The 19,035-nt window shown below is 38.8% G+C and overlaps 1 protein-coding gene across 5 annotated transcripts in view; it reads right to left on the bottom strand.

Annotated features, from left to right (window-relative positions):
• The window catches only part of PCDH15 (protocadherin related 15), a 1,335,873-nt gene that overhangs the window by 43,821 nt on the left and 1,273,017 nt on the right, over positions 1-19,035 (bottom strand). For all 5 annotated transcript variants that reach the window (XM_073353680.2, XM_073353679.2, XM_073353690.2 and 2 more), the window contains 2 exons: positions 16,056-16,271; positions 11,887-11,975 (listed from right to left, as the gene is read on the bottom strand). In XM_073353680.2, the coding sequence (XP_073209781.1) occupies positions 11,887-11,975; positions 16,056-16,271 (305 nt within the window). The remainder of the gene's footprint in view (positions 1-11,886; positions 11,976-16,055; positions 16,272-19,035) is intronic.

The raw sequence follows: 19,035 nt of genomic DNA, 5'->3' as shown, positions 1-19,035 counted from the left end.
ATCTCTTATTTTCTAAAATGTATGTCTTTTCCCTGTTGCCATGTAAAAGACCTGTACAAACAATAGGTGATAAAGAAAAAAATGTAAACACAGTTCAATCTAGAGAACATTCTGGTTTTGACCGGTACCTATACCTAAACACTTCAAAACTTTCAAAATGAAAAAGTCCTAAGGGAAAAGGGTTTTTTTCTTTCTCTAATGTTTTTATAGCTTACTATGTGGAATCACTGGAGCACACAGAAAGTGATTTATGAAATGCCATCTATTTCACAGCACTCTGAAATAACTACATTACTATATAATGTGAGCTGCAGGAGCTGAGTACCTCTGAAAACCAGGGCATTTATGTAGACGCATAACTTTAGGTGCCCAATTTTGACTCTTGATTTTAAAAAATTGTGGATGAATTTAGTGATTATTCAAATTAGCAAACTGTAGTACTGACACTTCCAAACATCATATAAGATTGTCCAAGCAGCTCTGTGAATAGAGATCTCAATACTGATTTTAAAAGTTCCCTGCTTTTCCAGTCAATCACTCCTGAGTATACCTTCCCAACTGTGGTTAAGCAGGCAAACTCCAGCTGTTTTGTGATGTTGCTAAATGTCCATTAAACCAGGAGACAGATCCTCAGCTATGGCAGCCAAGATGGCTGTACGTTCTGATTCTAGGCTGAGAGTATCTTAAAGTAGCTTCAGAGCTGTTCTAAAAAAGTTTAATTGACTAGTTACAGCCCTGACTCGTAGTTATACCAGCTGTTTCTGCACTCTGACTACATACTCCCACACCATGCCCCTTATAACAGGATCAGGGTGTTTGAGTGGCACAGAGTTGGTTATGTTGGCTCTTTGCTACCTGGAGATTTTCCAAAATGGTACAGAGCTGTTTTTGTTGGTCCTACAATGCCAGGGAAATCCTTCACCAGCCAGTGAAGTCAGCTTTCTGCCTGCTTTGGGCAGCCTACGATAGCAAAGAAGGCAGACTTGGGGCTATGTTCTAGTCTTAGGATATAATGCACATTTTTTGTAATCTGATTTTCAAGGGAAGCTGTCTGATAAAGGAAAGTAAGACAATATAAACTGGCTAAATTAATTACTTATATCAAATGTCAATAATGTACGATCTTGCTTTGCTTATCCAAGGGAGGTATTCCCCCTCTCAAAATAATTGTTCTGTACAAAAAGATTATTGTTATAACACATACAATAATGTATCTATGCAAAAAAGTTGCATTGAATCAATTTACTATGCATATTTATAAATACTTTATAGAGATTTTGTTAAAGACCAACTGGTAGAATATAATACTTTATATAGGGGAATGCCAATCATTCGGAGACTGTTCATATAAAATTAAGTAAATTAGCCTTCCTTGTATTTGACTGAAGTTTCTTTTCTTCTCTTTGTGCTTCTGCTTTCTAAGAGGTGCACTATCATGCTGTCTTTGCTACCTTTTTTATTGTAATAAGTTATTTCTGAAGCCAAGGAAGAAGCATTATGTTGCATTTACCCAGAGAGCAATACACGCACATCTCTACTTCAGCCAAACAGGCCTATCCTAGATCTCAGCAGGAAAGTCTTCTTTTACTGCTGTTGTAAGCAGTTTAAAAATGTAGCTCAAGCAGTTTATAGCTCTATCTGAAAAGGCACAACAGGACTACATTGTATAACGCTATTTTTTCCCCAAGGAGCTGAGGGGAAAACATATTCACATAATGACTCCCTCTATTATTTTTAGATCTAGGAGCCACTAGCGGAGGACAAAACGTAGGTAGACCATTACTATCCAGGTAGGAGTTGCTTATGAAAGCGAAGGAAGAAAAAGGCAGCCCAGAAAGTAGGATGTAAGGACAACATAAAATACTGCTTAAAATGATAGAAGGAAGGAATAAGAGCACAGCAAATTAAGATTTTCTTTTTCCTTTCTCTTCATATAACTGCTGAGGGTGTGCAGAGATTAAAGGAATATGGTAATTAGTGAGCTCAGCTGATAGATAGCTTATTCAACTATAGAGGATATGCCATACTGTTTGTATAACATATTACTTGTAAGACTATTCAGTAAGTAGATGATAAGTTTGATGAATGAAGGCTTATTTGAGGTAAGACACAGAACCTGAGAAAAGGTGGGAGACTGAAGAATTCATGTTTATTACCTGGTAGAGAAAAAATAACTGGAGAGGCAGAGGTAGCTAACCATTTGATTGTTCCACTGAGACACCTGGTGATCTGGAGTGCTGGTAAAGAAGTCAAGTTGAGTAGTTGTTAATGCTGTGCTAACTGATAATAGTGGTTAATGGTGGGCTCGGGAAGAATAATTTCTGCAGATAGTCCAGTGGATCATAGTCCTAATTTAGTAATAATGGAAAATGATCATCTATCCTATCAAGAACTAGGACGGAAGAGTATCCCTGTTAAGAAACTGATGAGTTTAAATGATGTTAGAGAGCTGTACAAAAAGCAGCTGCACAACAAATGAAACAAATACAAAAAAAACAGTCCACTTTCCAAAAAAACCAGTCCACTTTCCACAGATTCACGAAAAGAAAAAAAAAACAGCCTTGCAGAGGAGGGCTAAAAGGTGTTCTTGGCAATGAGAATTGGTATTTCTTGATAAGTTTCTTTAAGCAGGCTCAGTGAAATAATGTATGTCAGAATTTGCTGTAAGATTTTCAGCAAGACACCAAGGATTTTGGAACCCCCATGGTAGCTAATGTATGTGTGTCATTTTGATAAAGGGGTAGGATTTCAAAGATATTAACTCTTTTTTCCAATTAAAAATAGAAGAACATTATAAGAAAGAATTGTTATGCACAGGGACACAGATAAAATAAAAGTCACAAGCATTGTTACAGTTTCGTTTGTCATGCATTCCTGTCAGTTGTCCCTTTTACATGACACCTGGTGACCTCCACAATAAGGTTACCATATCTTTACCAGCAATAAATATCAAAAGGAAAAACATTTAATTTCTGAAACATTTCAGTGATATAGCTCCAGTGTTTTATAGCTCAGGTATCATTCAGGAGGAAGTTGCAGTTGTTTACAAAAGTACGAAAAGGGAAAAGATTTGACCTATATTTCAATATCCATGGTGTGCTGTAGGATACTGAGAAGGAAAGGTGTCACCAAGAATGTGGCATTTCTTATATGGGGATCAGATTTTTCTGTGCAACAAAGCGGGACAGACAGTCCTATGAGAAAAGGTGGGAGTCAGCTTTAAATGTCATACTGACTACCATGGTTAAAATACTGAAGTTCTGTATCTTAATTGCAGGCTCAATATATTTTGGAAAACCAGACGCATGTTTTTACACATGGAGTTTATAATAAAAAATGCTTGTTCACTTTTATATTCCATTAGATGTTTTAAGTATGACATTTTTTAATCCCTGAATTGCTCTGGCCACTTCCGAGCACATGACAGACATAATCTTACATGCTCTAATCCTTGAGACGTCTCCGTCTCAAGGAATATTTCCAAAATACCTCTGAACAACATACTAATCCACAGAGGTCTCCCTGCCAACACTACAGAAAGAGGGATTCTAGATGGACTCCTCCTGAAGGTCGAAACAGCAGACTGGACTTCTACATAGAGTGCTTCCGCCGACGTGCACGGGCTGAAATTGTGGAAAAGCAGCATCACTTGCCCCATAACCTCAGCCATGCGGAACGCAATGCCATCCACAGCCTCAGAAACAACTCTGACATCATAATCAAAAAGGCTGACAAAGGAGGTGCTGTTGTCATCATGAATAGGTCGGAATATGAACAAGAGGCTGCTCGGCAGCTCTCCAACACGAGTTTCTACAAGCCATTACCCTATGATCCCACTGAGAGTTACCAAAAGCAACTACAGCATTTGCTCAAGAAACTTCCTGAAAAAGCACAAGATCAAATCCGCACAGACACACCCCTGGAACCCCGACCTGGGATATTCTATCTACTACCCAAGATCCATAAACCTGGAAATCCTGGGCGCCCCATCATCTCAGGCATTGGCACCCTGACAGCAGGATTGTCTGGCTATGTAGACTCCCTCCTCAGGCCCTACGCTACCAGCACTCCCAGCTACCTTCGAGACACCACTGACTTCCTGAGGAAACTTCAATCCATCGGTGATCTTCCTGATAACACCATCCTGGCTACTATGGATGTAGAAGCCCTCTACACCAACATTCCACACAAAGATGGACTACAAGCCGTCAAGAACACTATCCCCGATAATGTCACGGCTAACCTGGTGGCTGAACTTTGTGACTTTGTCCTTACCCATAACTATTTCACATTTGGGGACAATGTATACCTTCAGATCAGCGGCACTGCTATGGGTACCCGCATGGCCCCACAGTATGCCAACATTTTTATGGCTGATTTAGAACAACGCTTCCTCAGCTCTTGTCCCCTAAAGCCCCTACTCTACTTGCGCTATATTGATGACATCTTCATCATCTGGACCCATGGAAAAGAAGCCCTTGAGGAATTCCACCATGATTTCAACAATTTCCATCCCACCACCAACCTCAGCCTGGTCCAGTCCACACAAGAGATCCACTTCCTGGACACTACAGTGCTAATAAACAATGGCCACATAAACACCACCCTATACCGTAAACCTACTGACCGCTATTCCTACCTGCATGCCTCCAGCTTTCACCCTGACCACACCACACGATCCATCGTCTACAGCCAAGCTCTGCGATACAACCGCATTTGCTCCAACCCCTCAGACAGAGACAAACACCTACAAGATCTCTGTCAAGCTTTCTTACAACTACAATACCCACCTGCAGAAGTAAAGAAACAGATTGATAGAGCCAGAAGAGTTCCCAGAAGTTACCTACTACAGGACAGGCCTAACAAAGAAAATAACAGAACGCCACTAGCCGTCACCTTCAGCCCCCAACTAAAACCCCTCCAACGCATTATTAAGGATCTACAACCTATCCTAAAGGATGACCCAACACTCTCACAAGTCTTGGGAGACAGGCCAGTCCTTGCCTACAGACAGCCCCGCAACCTGAAGCAAATACTCACCAACAACCACATACCACACAACAGAACCACTAACCCAGGAACTTATCCTTGCAACAAAGCCCGTTGCCAATTGTGCCCACATATCTATTCAGGGGACACCATCACAGGGCCTAATAACATCAGCCACACTATCAGAGGCTCGTTCACCTGCACATCCACCAATGTGATCTATGCCATCATGTGCCAGCAATGCCCCTCTGCCATGTACATTGGTCAAACTGGACAGTCTCTACGTAAAAGAATAAATGGACACAAATCAGATGTCAAGAATTATAACATTCATAAACCAGTCGGAGAACACTTCAATCTCTCTGGTCATGCAATCACAGACATGAAGGTCGCTATCTTAAAACAAAAAAACTTCAAATCCAGACTCCAGCGAGAAACTGCTGAATTGGAATTCATTTGCAAATTGGATACTATTAATTTAGGCTTAAATAGAGACTGGGAGTGGCTAAGTCATTATGCAAGGTAGCCTGTTTCCTCTTGTTTTTTCCTAACCCCCCCCCCCCCCAGATGTTCTGGTTTAACTTGGATTTAAACCTGGAGAATGGTCAGTTTAGATGAGCTATTACCAGCAGGAGAGTGAGTTTGTGTGTGTATGGGGGTGGGGGGATGTGAGAAAACCTTGATCTATGCAGGAAATAGCCCGACTTGATTATGTAAAGAGTTGTCACTTTGGATGGGCTAGCACCAGCAGGAGAGTGAATTTGTGTGGGGGGGTGGAGGGTGAGAAAACCTGGATTTGTGCTGGAAATGGCCCACCTGTTGATCACTTTAGATAAGCTATTACCAGCAGGACAGTGGGGTGGGAGGAGGTATTGTTTCATGATTTCTGTGTGTATATAAAGTCTGCTGCAGTTTCCACGGTAAACATCTGATGAAGTGAGCTGTAGCTCACGAAAGCTCATGCTCAAATAAATTGGTTAGTCTCTAAGGTGCCACAAGTACTCCTTTTCTTTTTTCTAATCCTGTAATAGTTTATAACACCTAATTCCCACTTGTTGATTTTAGTACTGAGATCCTTTAGTACAGAAAACGGAATTAGCACTTAAAAGCCTCTTTTCATTTGTGTTTGCGCTGTTGTTGAAGCCCTGTTGATCCCAAGATAGGAGAAACACAAGGTGGGCGAGGTAATATCTTTTACTGAACCAACTTCTGTTGGTAAAAGAGACAAGCTTTCGAGCTATATAGAGCGCTCCTTCAGGTGACCTCAAAAGTTTGTCTCTTTTACCAATAGAAGATGGTAAAAGAGGGGCTGATGACTAGTGGCATTCTGTTATTTTCTTTGTTGGGCCCACTAGCCCACTAGCCATGACCTTCAGCCCACAACTAAAATCTCTCCAACGCATCATCAAGGATCTGCAACCTATCCTGAAGGACGACCCATCACTCTCACACATCTTGGGAAACAGGCCAGTCCTTGCTTACAGACAGCCCCCCAACCTGAAGCAAATACTCACCAGCAACCACACACCAGAATCACTAACCCAGGAACCTATCCTTGCAACAAAGGCCGCTGCCAACCGTGTCCACATATCTATTCAGGGTACACCATCATAGGGCCTAATCACATCAGCCACACTATCAGAGGCTCATTCACCTGCACATCTGCCAATGTGATATATGCCATCAAGTGCCAGCAATGCCCCTCTGCCATGTACACTGGCCAAACTGGACAGTCTCTACATAAAAGAATCAATGGACACAAATCAGACGTCAAGAATTATAACATTCAAACACCATTCGGAGAACACTTCAATCTCTTTGATCACTCGTTTACAGACCTAAAAGTGGCAATTCTTCAACAAAAAACCTTGAGAAACAGACTCCAATGAGAGATTGCTGAATTGGAATTAATTTGCAAACTGGATACAATTAATTTAGGCTTGAATAAAGCCTGGGAGTGGATGTGTCATTACACAAAGTAAAACTATTTTCCCCATGTTTATTCCCTCCCCCCCGCTGTTCCTCAGACGTTCTTGTCAACTGCTTGAAATGGCCCACCTTGATTATCACTACAAAAGGTTCTCCCCCTCCGCCCCCCCCGCTCTCCCGCTGGTAATAGCTCACCTTACCTGATCACTCTCTTTACAGTGTGTATGGTAACACTCATTGTTTCATGTTCTCTGTGTATATAAATCTCCCCACTGTATTTTCCACTGAATGCATCCGATGATGTGAGCTGTAGCTCACAAATGCTTTTGCTCAAATAAATTTGTTAGTCTCTAAGGTGCCATAAGTCCTCCTTTTCTTTTTGCGGTACAGACTAACACGGCTGCCACTCTGAAACCTATTTCCCTTTTACCCTAACATGGTAAATGGTTTGTGTTCTACTCCTCCCCTGCTAATTAGTCATTTAACAAATAGCACTTGGTCACTTATATCCCTTTTAATTTCATCCTCAGTCTTACCTAGAGGAACCCCATATGTTACCCATCTTTCAGAAATGTAGGTCGCTAGCACATCACTTTTATTTCCCCTAAAACTGAAGTATTAAGAAATTTCTCAGCCTGTTTCTTATGTGTACATTGTACTAATACATCTCCATCTTGCATCCTTTTAGCTCTTCATGTATCTCTGATACTTCGTCTAACCCATTCCACCGTATTCAAGCGACTAGCATCTCCTATCTTTACATCTTTATCTAGTGATCTGATTATAAGATGTTGATTCTTCTCCTTACTCTTTTTTCCATCCAAGTCAGCTACCTTTTGTTCAGCTACAGATATTTCCATTCTTGTTTTCTTCTTCCTAATCTGAAGCCATTCCTCATTCCTTGCTTCTTTTCCCTCATTTTCTAGTTTTCTTTAGTCAGCCAACCACCACCAACCCAAGCCGCTCCCCGAGTTCTGAGTTATAAACTGCAGCTCTCAGCCTCTCCCAGCCTGCATTCCAGCCAGCAGCCACCCCAAGCCACCAGCTCAGCGAGCCAGCCTCCTCTTGCTCTAAATGTCTTGACTTTATACAAGCCCAGCCTACCCCTGCCCAGCTGGGCTTCATCTGCAGTTGGGCTTTATCTACCCCTGGCTCTCCTCCAGGTGCAGCCTAGACGGTAAACAGGCCCCCTTTAACTTGCTCAAGCCTTGTGTGGGGTGGACACCCCATCACAGGAAACTAGAATAAATATTATATAATGAGTTGCACTTAACAAACTCAGATTGTTATTCAAATGTGTATGATAAAAATGTAACTCAAAACATAACATAATTCTAAAAAAGTTGAAATACTGCTCCAATTTTGCAAACTTTTGATGAGTTCAAAGCAGGCACTTTTTGGCAAATAGAAATCGTTACTAATATTTCAAGAAGTTTTAATTTTTAGCCACTCCACACATTATTTTGTCTTGGGTAACATCACTTAGGGATTGTAAAATTGGGGTGCAAGTCTCATGAGAATTTGCTTTCACATGACATTTCTAGTACATTCTAGCTGCAAGTAGCACAAGATCAGCCTCCCTCAAGTGTTTTTAGCTAAAACCGGGCCACATGAGTCTCACATTCCTTTATAGACTGTACCCTATTCATAAAGACACAAACTGCATATTTGAAATAAATATGAAAACAGTTCCTAATTCTGCTGCCTGCCTCCAAAAAGAGATTTATTCTGAAGAAGGGAGCACACATCAATTTCTCCAATCAGGCAAAACCCATTTTTTAATCTGTCAGCACTACTGCAGCTGTAGCAGACTTAGCTGGACCTACCCCAAACAGACTTAATTGAAGTGGGTGAATGAAGTGGGGAGTTTGACATTGATGGGTAGAATATGGGACATTGACAGCTGGTTGATGAAATTGAAGTTGTCAGGGGAAGTCTGTAGTGTTTATTGAATGACTTTACAGGATCATGGCACTATCTGAAATGTCAGCGAGAGGTACTTTGCTTAACTCCTTCTAATAAGCCAATATTTTAAAGCAAAATGAACATAGAACAGAAATTTTAATTCTTTCTATGTATAGAATATTCTTTTATTCCAGCCACTGACCATCTATATAAGGTACATCTGAGGTTTGGCTGAGTTAGCTGTTCTCATTTGAAAGAACAACAACATATATTCCTTAATAGGTTGTAGGCACTTTAAATATTACTTTACTGTGACAATCTCTACCATTGTCAAAGTTACTAAATATCCAACTTTCCCAATCACTAAATAGTTACAGTTGTCATCAGAGGTTAGATTTTTGGATCTTTCAGTTTTAACAATTTTATTTAACGTAACTTTATGTTCCTCTGTAGAACATAATTTATTTGATTAATGTACTGGTAGCTCTTTTTTATGTTCATGAATTATATGTCAATGCTCTGTTTTTATGAATTTGTTCATTATTGAAATTGTTCAGAAAACACTTCAGGCAAAAATATTTCAACTTATGGGTGGTTCACAAACTATTTGCATTCACTATTCTTTGATTATTCATTATTTGTTGTGTATGGCATTTGATGGGTCATATAAATCACATTTAGCTTTTACACCCTGATTGAATGATTAAAGCTTTTATAAACAGCAGGAGGAAAATCAAAGGAATTTCAAGAAGACCATGCAAATATATTTCCAGCTGAAACTTTCAGACCAATATATATTTGTATGAGTAATCTTGAGACTTCAAGTTTCTGCAAATATTTTTCCTAACTAAAACAGTCAAATCTAGAGACATATTTAGAACATGGACAGAAAGAGTTTACTTGTGAATGCTGCTGAAACAAATTAACAGTTTTATTTGAACAAGTTGTCCATATCATCTTTTTCCAGAATTCATGCAATTCTAATATAAACGGACAATGTGTCTTAATGAAGGCAGTTTATAAAGTTTATCATTAAGGGCAGGACTGTTACATTTGCAGTACACTCATTTTCTGGCAGATGTTATTACTGAAGGTAAAAGCTCATCTGAGTTCATTTTAAGAATTCAGAACCTGGCTCCATATTTTATCATTACATATATTCAAAAAAGACTCAATTACAGTACAATCTGGACTCTTTGGGTAAGAGTCACACGTATGCTCCAAACCCTTTATGCCACATAAAAGGAGTGGAACAACAAAGGAGCTATGAATATCCCAGATCAGCCTCAGCCACGGAACTGATGAAGATGGCCAAAACAGTCTTCCAATGACCTTCTCACAAGTCTTGCCCCTGGGATTCGGAGGAGAATGTTTGGGGTGAGGCTGCAGCACGTAGCATTGTTGAGGTTTTAAGCATTGCTGCCACCCATAGACAGCTGTGGGAACGTTCCTATAACTTAGGCAGCCACCCAGAGCTGTGTAAATTATACTGACAACTGCCATGATGTCTGGAACAGTCCAGATTTGGCACGGCTCAAAGATGGCTTAAAGCCAGTTTGGCCTGACCCATTCCTTTGGGCTGTAAATTCTTAGAGACACAGCACAAAATCTCACGTTTCATCCTCAAAATCTTCATCATCCCCTCTGAGTCAAGCTGAAGCCCAGGGATTCTATACATTATTAATCTTGTAAAAAGAAAATATTACTGCATGGCACACCCTGATAAAGTCAACTTGAAACCTTAGCAAAGGAGAGACAAATATTACCCATACCTATAACTGAAGGGTAATTGAATGATAGGTTCTTTATCTTTGTGGACAATGCCAAAAACTACCACTTTTTTTGAAGGAAAGTTCCTACTATTAGGCAAGCAGATGTCTATTTCTGTTATTCATAGGTCTAGGAGATAGAGTCACTGTGAGTATAGATCATTGCCTAGACAACTTAAGTAGTGTTTTTGGCATCAGAATCTAGCAGCTGAACTATACCCGGTTCAAAATAGAATGGGGAAAGGGGAAAAACCCCACATCCTCATGAGTAATCCCTTTTTTTTCCAGGACAGAGGAGACAAGAGGTATTATGGGGATGATGCACTTCCTTTTCAGTGGATAAGCACATCATTACTCCCATTGCATCTCATTCTTCAAGGGGAGTAAGATTACAATGACAGCCAAGATAGAATGGAACTTCTGCAATCTGCTGAATATCCTGCCTCACTGCCTAAAGAACTGATAGAAGAGCAAACGCTAAAAAAGTGAATATCACCTTTAGCAATTTCTGTTATAAATAAGCCAAACAAATTTCTTCCCTGATCTCATGAGAGAAATGAAACTGGAAGTTCAAATATTTTCTCTCCTATTTAGATTAATTTATGATTGCATTGCTGAAGAGACAGAGTGAAGCAATTTCTTCTCGACTTAAAAGAGAAACTAACCATGAAATCCTGACACTTCTGGGAATTACTGTATGTTTAGAATATGAAGTATATTAACATATATCTTACAAAAATGATTTTGGACAGTTTCCAATATAGCAAAAATCTTCAATTTTGTCACAAAGCATTAAGAGTTTCAATTATTATTATCTTTTTCTCCATTATATACAGCTAATGTCTTTGCATGATACCTTGTAAATAAAATAAAAAATCACTTACCATTAACAATGTATTTATCATTGTATGAAAATTTTCATAATAATGCGAGTCGAATATTGACCACATGACAAAAAATTGTGGGCCAAAATTCTACCCTGAGTTGCACCCATGCAACCCAACCAAAGTCAATTTTGATGTCAATGGGGTTGCTCAGATATAAATGAGAGGAAAATGTTATAAGACACAGTTCTTTCTTTTTAACCCTCTGCTTTTTGGAATTACATAGATGTGCCTTCAAATATTCAGTGTTAGATCTTTCGTACTACTCTCTTTCCAAATACTTCTTTCCTTACTCTCATTCAATAAAACCTTTGTGCAACTTCAGTGTACAGTGACTAGCACTTGCTGAACCTGAAAACAAAAACAGTGAACTGCACATATGGTATTTATATAATAAATAAATTCATTACCCTATAAGTTGATCTTTGTTTTGTTCCACAAGAGTGGGAGGAACATTAGAAACGATGACTTGCATATCCAACTGATTGACCACAGAGACCTGAAAACACAGGAATGAAATATAGTTGGTCTTTTCATGAATAACATTCTCCCAATACAAAAACAACAGGATAATTGTTTTCCTGTTTTCAAAGCCATGTCCTGTTGTAATGATTTCACATTTCAATTCAAGAATAAGTGAATTGGGAAGCCTTGCTTCGCTTAGTAGGCAAAACAGTAGGGCAAGGATTTAACTACAAGTGAAATGTAGCACTGTATGAGAATTGTTGATTTTGAGGGGATTTTAAGCTGGTTTTATTTCCAGTTTAATGCATTATGGGTACCTCAACTGCCATATTGTTTAAATTTCTTTAATAACAATGCAGATTTTAGATTAATTCAAATAAATTAACCATACTTTGTTACTAAACTACAACAGCTTGTCACAATTCTGATTGCATCATTGTAGATAAAGTTGCCAATAAAAGTTTTTATTTTCAAGTTTAGTTCTATTTTGTTAGTTTCTTCCAAAGGAGTCTGAAAATATAAGTACCACACAGCTTATATTCCCTTATCTTGCGTATCTGACCTCCTCTCTCTTAATACACAGGTCAGAAAATAATGTGTACTGTCAACCTTTTAAAAAAAAATCTTTATAACAAATTAGTAAATGTGGGTGAAATCCTGGCCCCTGTATTGATGCCAATGGCAAAACTCTCATTGACTTGAATGGGACCAGGATTCCATTTCCAAACTACTTATCCTGCAGAATGAATTTCCCGGGATAGCACAGAAATCCAGTAAAAAAAAAAAAAAAAGCATACATCCCTCCTGTACGCAGGTGCCATTTTAAAGAGCCATCAGGTACATAGCACCACCTATGTGCACCAAGTGAGCACACTAAAAAGGCTAACTTTTTTTTCATCCATTCTGATCCAGTTTCCTCAAGTTCTTTTCAGACTGATATTGCGGAAAAGACTATTACATCTCCTCCTACTTGAAATTTCTTGAAGCATGATTTCATGCTCTCCTCTCTCTTTTGCATTCTATCTGCATTGGCTCTATCCTTTTCATTTCAAGAACAGCCAGTCTCCTCATCACTAAGAAGGAAGAATGAAATCTATAAGGGTAAATTGAGATTGGGAAATCAGCTTTCTTCTCCTAAACAGAGTTTTAACCAAACCAGAAGCACCAGGACTGAAAGTTCTCTGGAGCTCCCAGAATAATACAGGTTTCAGAGTAGCAGCCGTGTTAGTCTGTATCCACAAAAAGAAAAGGAGGACTTGTGGCACCTTAGAGACCAACAAATCATTAAGTCACTGAGCTGGCAAACAAGAAGTTTGAATCTTAAGGACGTTTGAAAAACGTACTATTCTCTTTGATTATAAAAAGAGCAGTTGCTCCCAGTCTTTACAGAGAAAGTAAAATCTGAAATCTTTATTAAAAGTTGGAGAATGTCCATAAGGAGATTACAGCAACTACTGTGCACTCCATCACCTCTCCGTGAAGGATTCTGTAGCCAGCCAAGATTTGAAAAGTAAGACAACAGTAAGCATAAGGAATTTAAAAATAAGACTTAACCAATTTTGTTCTCAAAGAATAAAGGGACACCTTGATTTTCACAAATGAAGTTTGAGCCATGTAAGCACTTTGGCAGACATGCTTGAATATCATTTCACATCAAATATTATCTGCCAGTTTTGAAGTTTAATTCAAATTAAAATATTTAAATGTTCTTGAAATGTCATCAGGTGCACTGATCTACATATGCAAACTCCTGTATAAGAAAAAAATTAATTTAAAGAACTCACCATAAATTTCAGGATCAATTCAGTAAATGGAACTCTAAAGCAATGAACAGCTTAATAGAATTAATTGCCTTAGTCAGTTAAAGCAGTTACTCCCTAAATATTTAATGAGTACTGCATAAATATAGTTCTTAAAAAAGGAGCAACCACTTTACCATAAGTTCTCTATGGGTCATAAGTTATTATTATTGTATTTACATATGAATGATACAAAAGCTATTCAGGCCATAGTACTGTAACAAATGTAAATATCCAAAGCCAGATCAGGGGACCAAAAAGTTAAGATTCCCACAGTAACATTAGCATGCCCCCCATGCATATCAAGATTTCCATCACTAAATTATTAAATGTAGGCCTAAATATGGGCAGGAGGTACATATGGGTAAATGCTCACCTATTGCTATTGGGACAAATCATTGCCTCCACTTCCACCAGAAGAGAGAGGAAAAACTTGCAGGGGACCAGGGTATGCATGCATGGAAAATGAGCGGGCCACACTAGTCCTTTTCCACCCAAAGCAGAGGAGACTTTCCTAGGCAGTGTCCCAAGGGACCAAGCTCCATCAATGGGGACTGAAGCACCATTTTCCCTCCTTCTCAACCAACCCTGAAGGGACTTCTTGAGTAAATTCAATCTGAAATTTATTCAGATGTCCTATCTGCAGTGTGAACCTTCTGAAAAGGGAGTGGAGAGTGTGGAAATCACTGAAGAAGCCACCAAATAATTAGATCATGTAAACAAACATTTTTACTTTAGTAAAATCATCAGTGTGCACACACCATAACTGAACAACAATGTGATCTCATCATTGTAACCTTTGTGCTTCCTCATCCTCCTCTACCCTGTGGTTACATATTTTCACTTGTTGTGACACGTTTAGACGATAAGATCATTGGGGACAGGAAGTCTGTCTTTCTATGTTTCCCGTACAGTACCTAGCACACTTTTGGGCACTATATTAACAATTCCATTGTTTTTTATAAACTATGTTTAAAGAACATTGAGATGGAAAAGTCAAGCACTCGAAGACTACGAAATGCCAGGAGTGTAGCTGTCTGTGGAAACTTAATTCAACCCCCATGTGCCTCTTGGTTATAATACAGTTTTTTAATTACACACAATCAAATACTATTTTTTTCTACCATATCCCTGCCTTATTCAGTGCACAGAATGGATAATACTTACTGAATAGACTGCTCCATGAAGTACACTAAAGTCCTTGTGAGTGCCAGTCTACATGGAAGGTTCTCTGATACAATAATGATGGGCAGTAATACAAAATCCTAAACCACAAGATAGCTATTTGTTTTTATCTTCATCATTCAGTGTGTGTTCTCATGTCTTATTTACTGCATACCATTTACATTCCACAGTTAGTGGTTCACAAACAATGAATTATCTTCACAACAACCCTGCAAGGTAGGGAAATATCCCCATTTTACAGATGGGGATCTGAAACACCAAGTGATTAAAGCCAAAACACTCAATTATCCACTAATTTTGAGCATCCAACTCGATTAATAGATTCCAATGTCAGAAGGGACCATTGTGATCATCTAGTTTGACTTTCTGTACACCATCATCCATGGAAATTCCCCAAAATAATTCTTAGAGAATATCTTTTGAAAAACATTCAATCTTGATTTTAAAATAGCCAGTGAAGGAGAAACTACCACATCCTTCGATAAATTGTTTCAATGGATTATTACCCTTACTGTTTAAAATTTGCATCTTATTTCCTGTTTGAATTTGTCTAGCTTCAACTTCCAGCCTTTGGATAAGCTTATACCTTTCTTGACTAGATGGAAAAGCCCTTTATCAAATATTTGTTCCCCATGTTGGTACTTATAGACTGTAATCAAATCACCCCTTAACCTGTGAGCATAAGCTTTCGTGAGCTACAGCATCTGATGAAGTGAGCTCACGAAAGCTTATGCTCAAATAAATTTGTTAGTCTCTAAGGTGCCACAAGTACTCCTTTTTCTTTTTGTGGATACAGACTAACACGGCTGCTACTCTGAAAGCTGTAATTCAAATCCTGGTAGATATTGAGTATGATAGGATATATTCTGTGGATGTCTAGCATGCTGTATTATCTTTGAGTAAATAGGACATATAGACATATTGCTATAGTACATACGTATGTTTTTTCAGGGATTCAGAAAGCTTTTGTTTTGGGGAAAAATAACTTCAGTGTCTGGAAAAGATCATACTCACAAAGTTCATGCCCATCCCTTCGATCTCTTTGGAACTGAAACTTTATCTAGGGTTAAAATGTCCTCTAGCGTATCAGGAATAATTTCAAGAAGATATTGACAGGTTCATATACTTACAAGTACTTCTGATTTGCTGCTCAGTCCTTTCCCATAGTTGTCAGTTGCAATGACCTGAAACTTGAAATAGGACCTTCTCATATTTTTGAACAGCATGGCAGTTTTTATAAGCCCTTCATAGGCTTCGATCACAAAACCTTCTTTGCCATCCTTGATTGGGGGTATGATGAGTCTGTACTGCATGGCACTGTAATTTCCAGTGTCTTTATCATCAGCCTAGTAGGAAAAATCAAATAAGCAGAAATGAATTAGGTAAAATATGTGCACAAAGAGTCATTAGCATTGTCCTTTAAATATAGCTGGAAACTGGTCTAGTGGACCTTTACCACTCGTGAATGTATGATCTAAGTCCGATAGTGGATATCGTTACTAAATGGTCCATTTAACTCTGCTGAAAACAGTCTTTGATTTTCTGGCAAGTTCCTTCTCCTTTGTTGGCAAACTGCTCCAAAAGAAATGAAAGCTACAAATGTACTTTTCAGATTTAAAACATATTGGACATGTAAGGGCATTTTAATTATGACATCAAGAATGTGGCAGAGGTAATTTTTCCAACTATTAATGTAAAAGGGAGCAGCAGGAAAACCATATGAACCTAGCTTCTTCCCCTAACAACCATGTTTCCACCTAAGGATTTCTTCTGTCTCCTTATAGGTATTCTGCTACCTTCCTGATTTAACAAGTTTATTTTCAGATTAATAATAATATGAAAATAAATCTTCAGTGAAATTCTGCAGCACAGATCTCACAGCCCAAGTGGGGGAAGGGGATACAAAGGTGGCTTTAAGTCAGCTTTGTACCTCCTAATCATGAGCAGCTCTGCGATGAGGCTCCTGGCGTAATTTAGACAGCTCTGGGGGCCTAAATGAAGGCAGCTTCTTGGCACTGCAGTGGTGCCTGGAATCCGCAGCACTGGTGAACCAGTGGTCAAAGAGAAAGGGGTTGCTTTCAAGGAACATGAACAGTTCACTTATTTTTTTTCTTCTCAGTAACTAAGCAGAGAATGCCTTATCTAGTTGAGCTGTGAGAAGTGTAAATTTAGATATGTTAAGCAAACTATTTCTTATGTATAATTCCATTTTCTATCTATTTTTAATGTTATTTTTATTAAGATTATTGCTGCATGGGCAATTTCACACTGATTTCCTTTAAGAAAGGTGGTGAAGGGTAAAGAGTTTCTGGAACCTACATCTCCTTCTCAGTCTCCACCTGGGGTAAAGACAATGGTGTTCTCTCCCAGTGCAATGTGTCCACCACAGCCTGTTGGATAAACACATGACAAAAGACTGAGGAGGAGAGGACAGATGGTAGCGGTATTGGTCACAATCACACAGTAGAGCATTGCTTGCATTTTGGATCAGTACATTGTTGCAGGAACAATTAATTGTGAGTGCATTTCTTAAAATTCAGACATCTACCTTTCTGACTGTCTACAAGTCAGGTAGATGTTTAAATCCAATAAAATCATCATCATCATGTTCCCATTACGCTTCTGGTGTTTAGGGCAGCGACAAAGCTCCTCCACTCCTGTCTGTTTCTGGCAAATTTTTAAATGGTTTCCCAGCTGTGCCCCTGTAAAAAGGTCCCAGTTATTTGTGGGGCTAAAATACGAGCTCAACACTGAGTTCAAGTGAGCCCCTTTTGAAAATCAATGCATAAATGTCTAACTAACTCACAAAAACAGGTCAGATTTGTCCTTAGCGTAACCCTACTGATTTCAGTGACCTTTCATAAGGATCACACTTCAAACCATAATTTACTCTTTTATATTTTGAGCTTAATTTATTATGTTAAACATTCTACTCCATGTACTGTGAGCTAAATTGAGTACAAGGTGCGAACCAAAAATTACAAGTATGAGATTTAACATATTTTCTAGTGTGAATAAATTGAACTGTCTTGTCAAGCTTGAACGAAATAGAAGTGTTGCAACTGTTAGGCCTCAAACTTCCGTATACTTCAAAATGTAAGCCTTGCAAAAACAAAGCTTAAGCTTGTGGCCAGGACGCGCTCCAACCAGATAACAATTTATGCTGACTCCTATGTACTTATCAACCCCAAATTACCCATATTCAAGATCTAATTGGCTACAGAAAATAAATAGGCCTAAATTATACGAACAACTAACAATTGACATAAAAATTAAATATGCATCAATTATACAACTAGGGCAACCACATAAACAATGTGGCCCACCCTGATTGGTTGGTCTGTTCTAAATCATGGCAGTCAAATCAGATAAAAAGAACGAAGGAACGGGACTATGTGTGTGTGTTTTCGGTTCCCACACATCCCCTGAACCGAAGGGATGTGCACTTCTCGACTGTCTGTACCTGGCCAATGCAGAAAGCGGCTGACTGAAGAGTAATGTATTTTTGGACAAATGCAGGGTAAATCTACGGAGTAAAAGAAGTCTGGTCGCTCGAGCTGAATTGATCACAGTTGTATCGATACTGTAGTATAAAATCAATAGTAGGTGGCTGATGTATAATAGCTTTGCATGTATTTGTGCTTGTCTTTTAAGTAGTCCAAGAGGATGCATGTAGCGCTGTTGTTCATCAGCTTTATGTTGCCTTTGAAATAGTTTGTCACCAGGAATATAGAGCTGGTGAATAATAGCTTTAATTATGCTTGTCTTCGGGGCTTTTATTATGACCTGCCAGGACCAGCATATGTATAGTCACTGTTCAGAAACTCGCAAATGGTCCACAATATTACATGTACTTGCGCTTGTCTTCAATATAATCTGCCTTTTGTATTAATTCTTATTCAGTGCTGGTCTTTGGTTTTCCATTTCTTGTTTTGTCTATGCTGTTATTATAGTCAAAAATAATTAAAAGGCTTTCTTGAGAAATAATTAGTAGTTCTTACTTATTTTATGCAGACACCACTTAACCTCATTACATCTGTGTTGGGTGGTGGGAAGTAGCAAACACCCTGGGGTGAAATAGGGCCCCAAGGCGTGCCTCCTTCTTCCTTT

This window comes from Lepidochelys kempii, chromosome 7, assembly GCF_965140285.1.
Source record: "Lepidochelys kempii isolate rLepKem1 chromosome 7, rLepKem1.hap1, whole genome shotgun sequence".
Lineage (NCBI taxonomy): Eukaryota > Metazoa > Chordata > Testudines > Cheloniidae > Lepidochelys > Lepidochelys kempii.
This window is presented reverse-complemented; position numbering and strand designations above follow the sequence as displayed.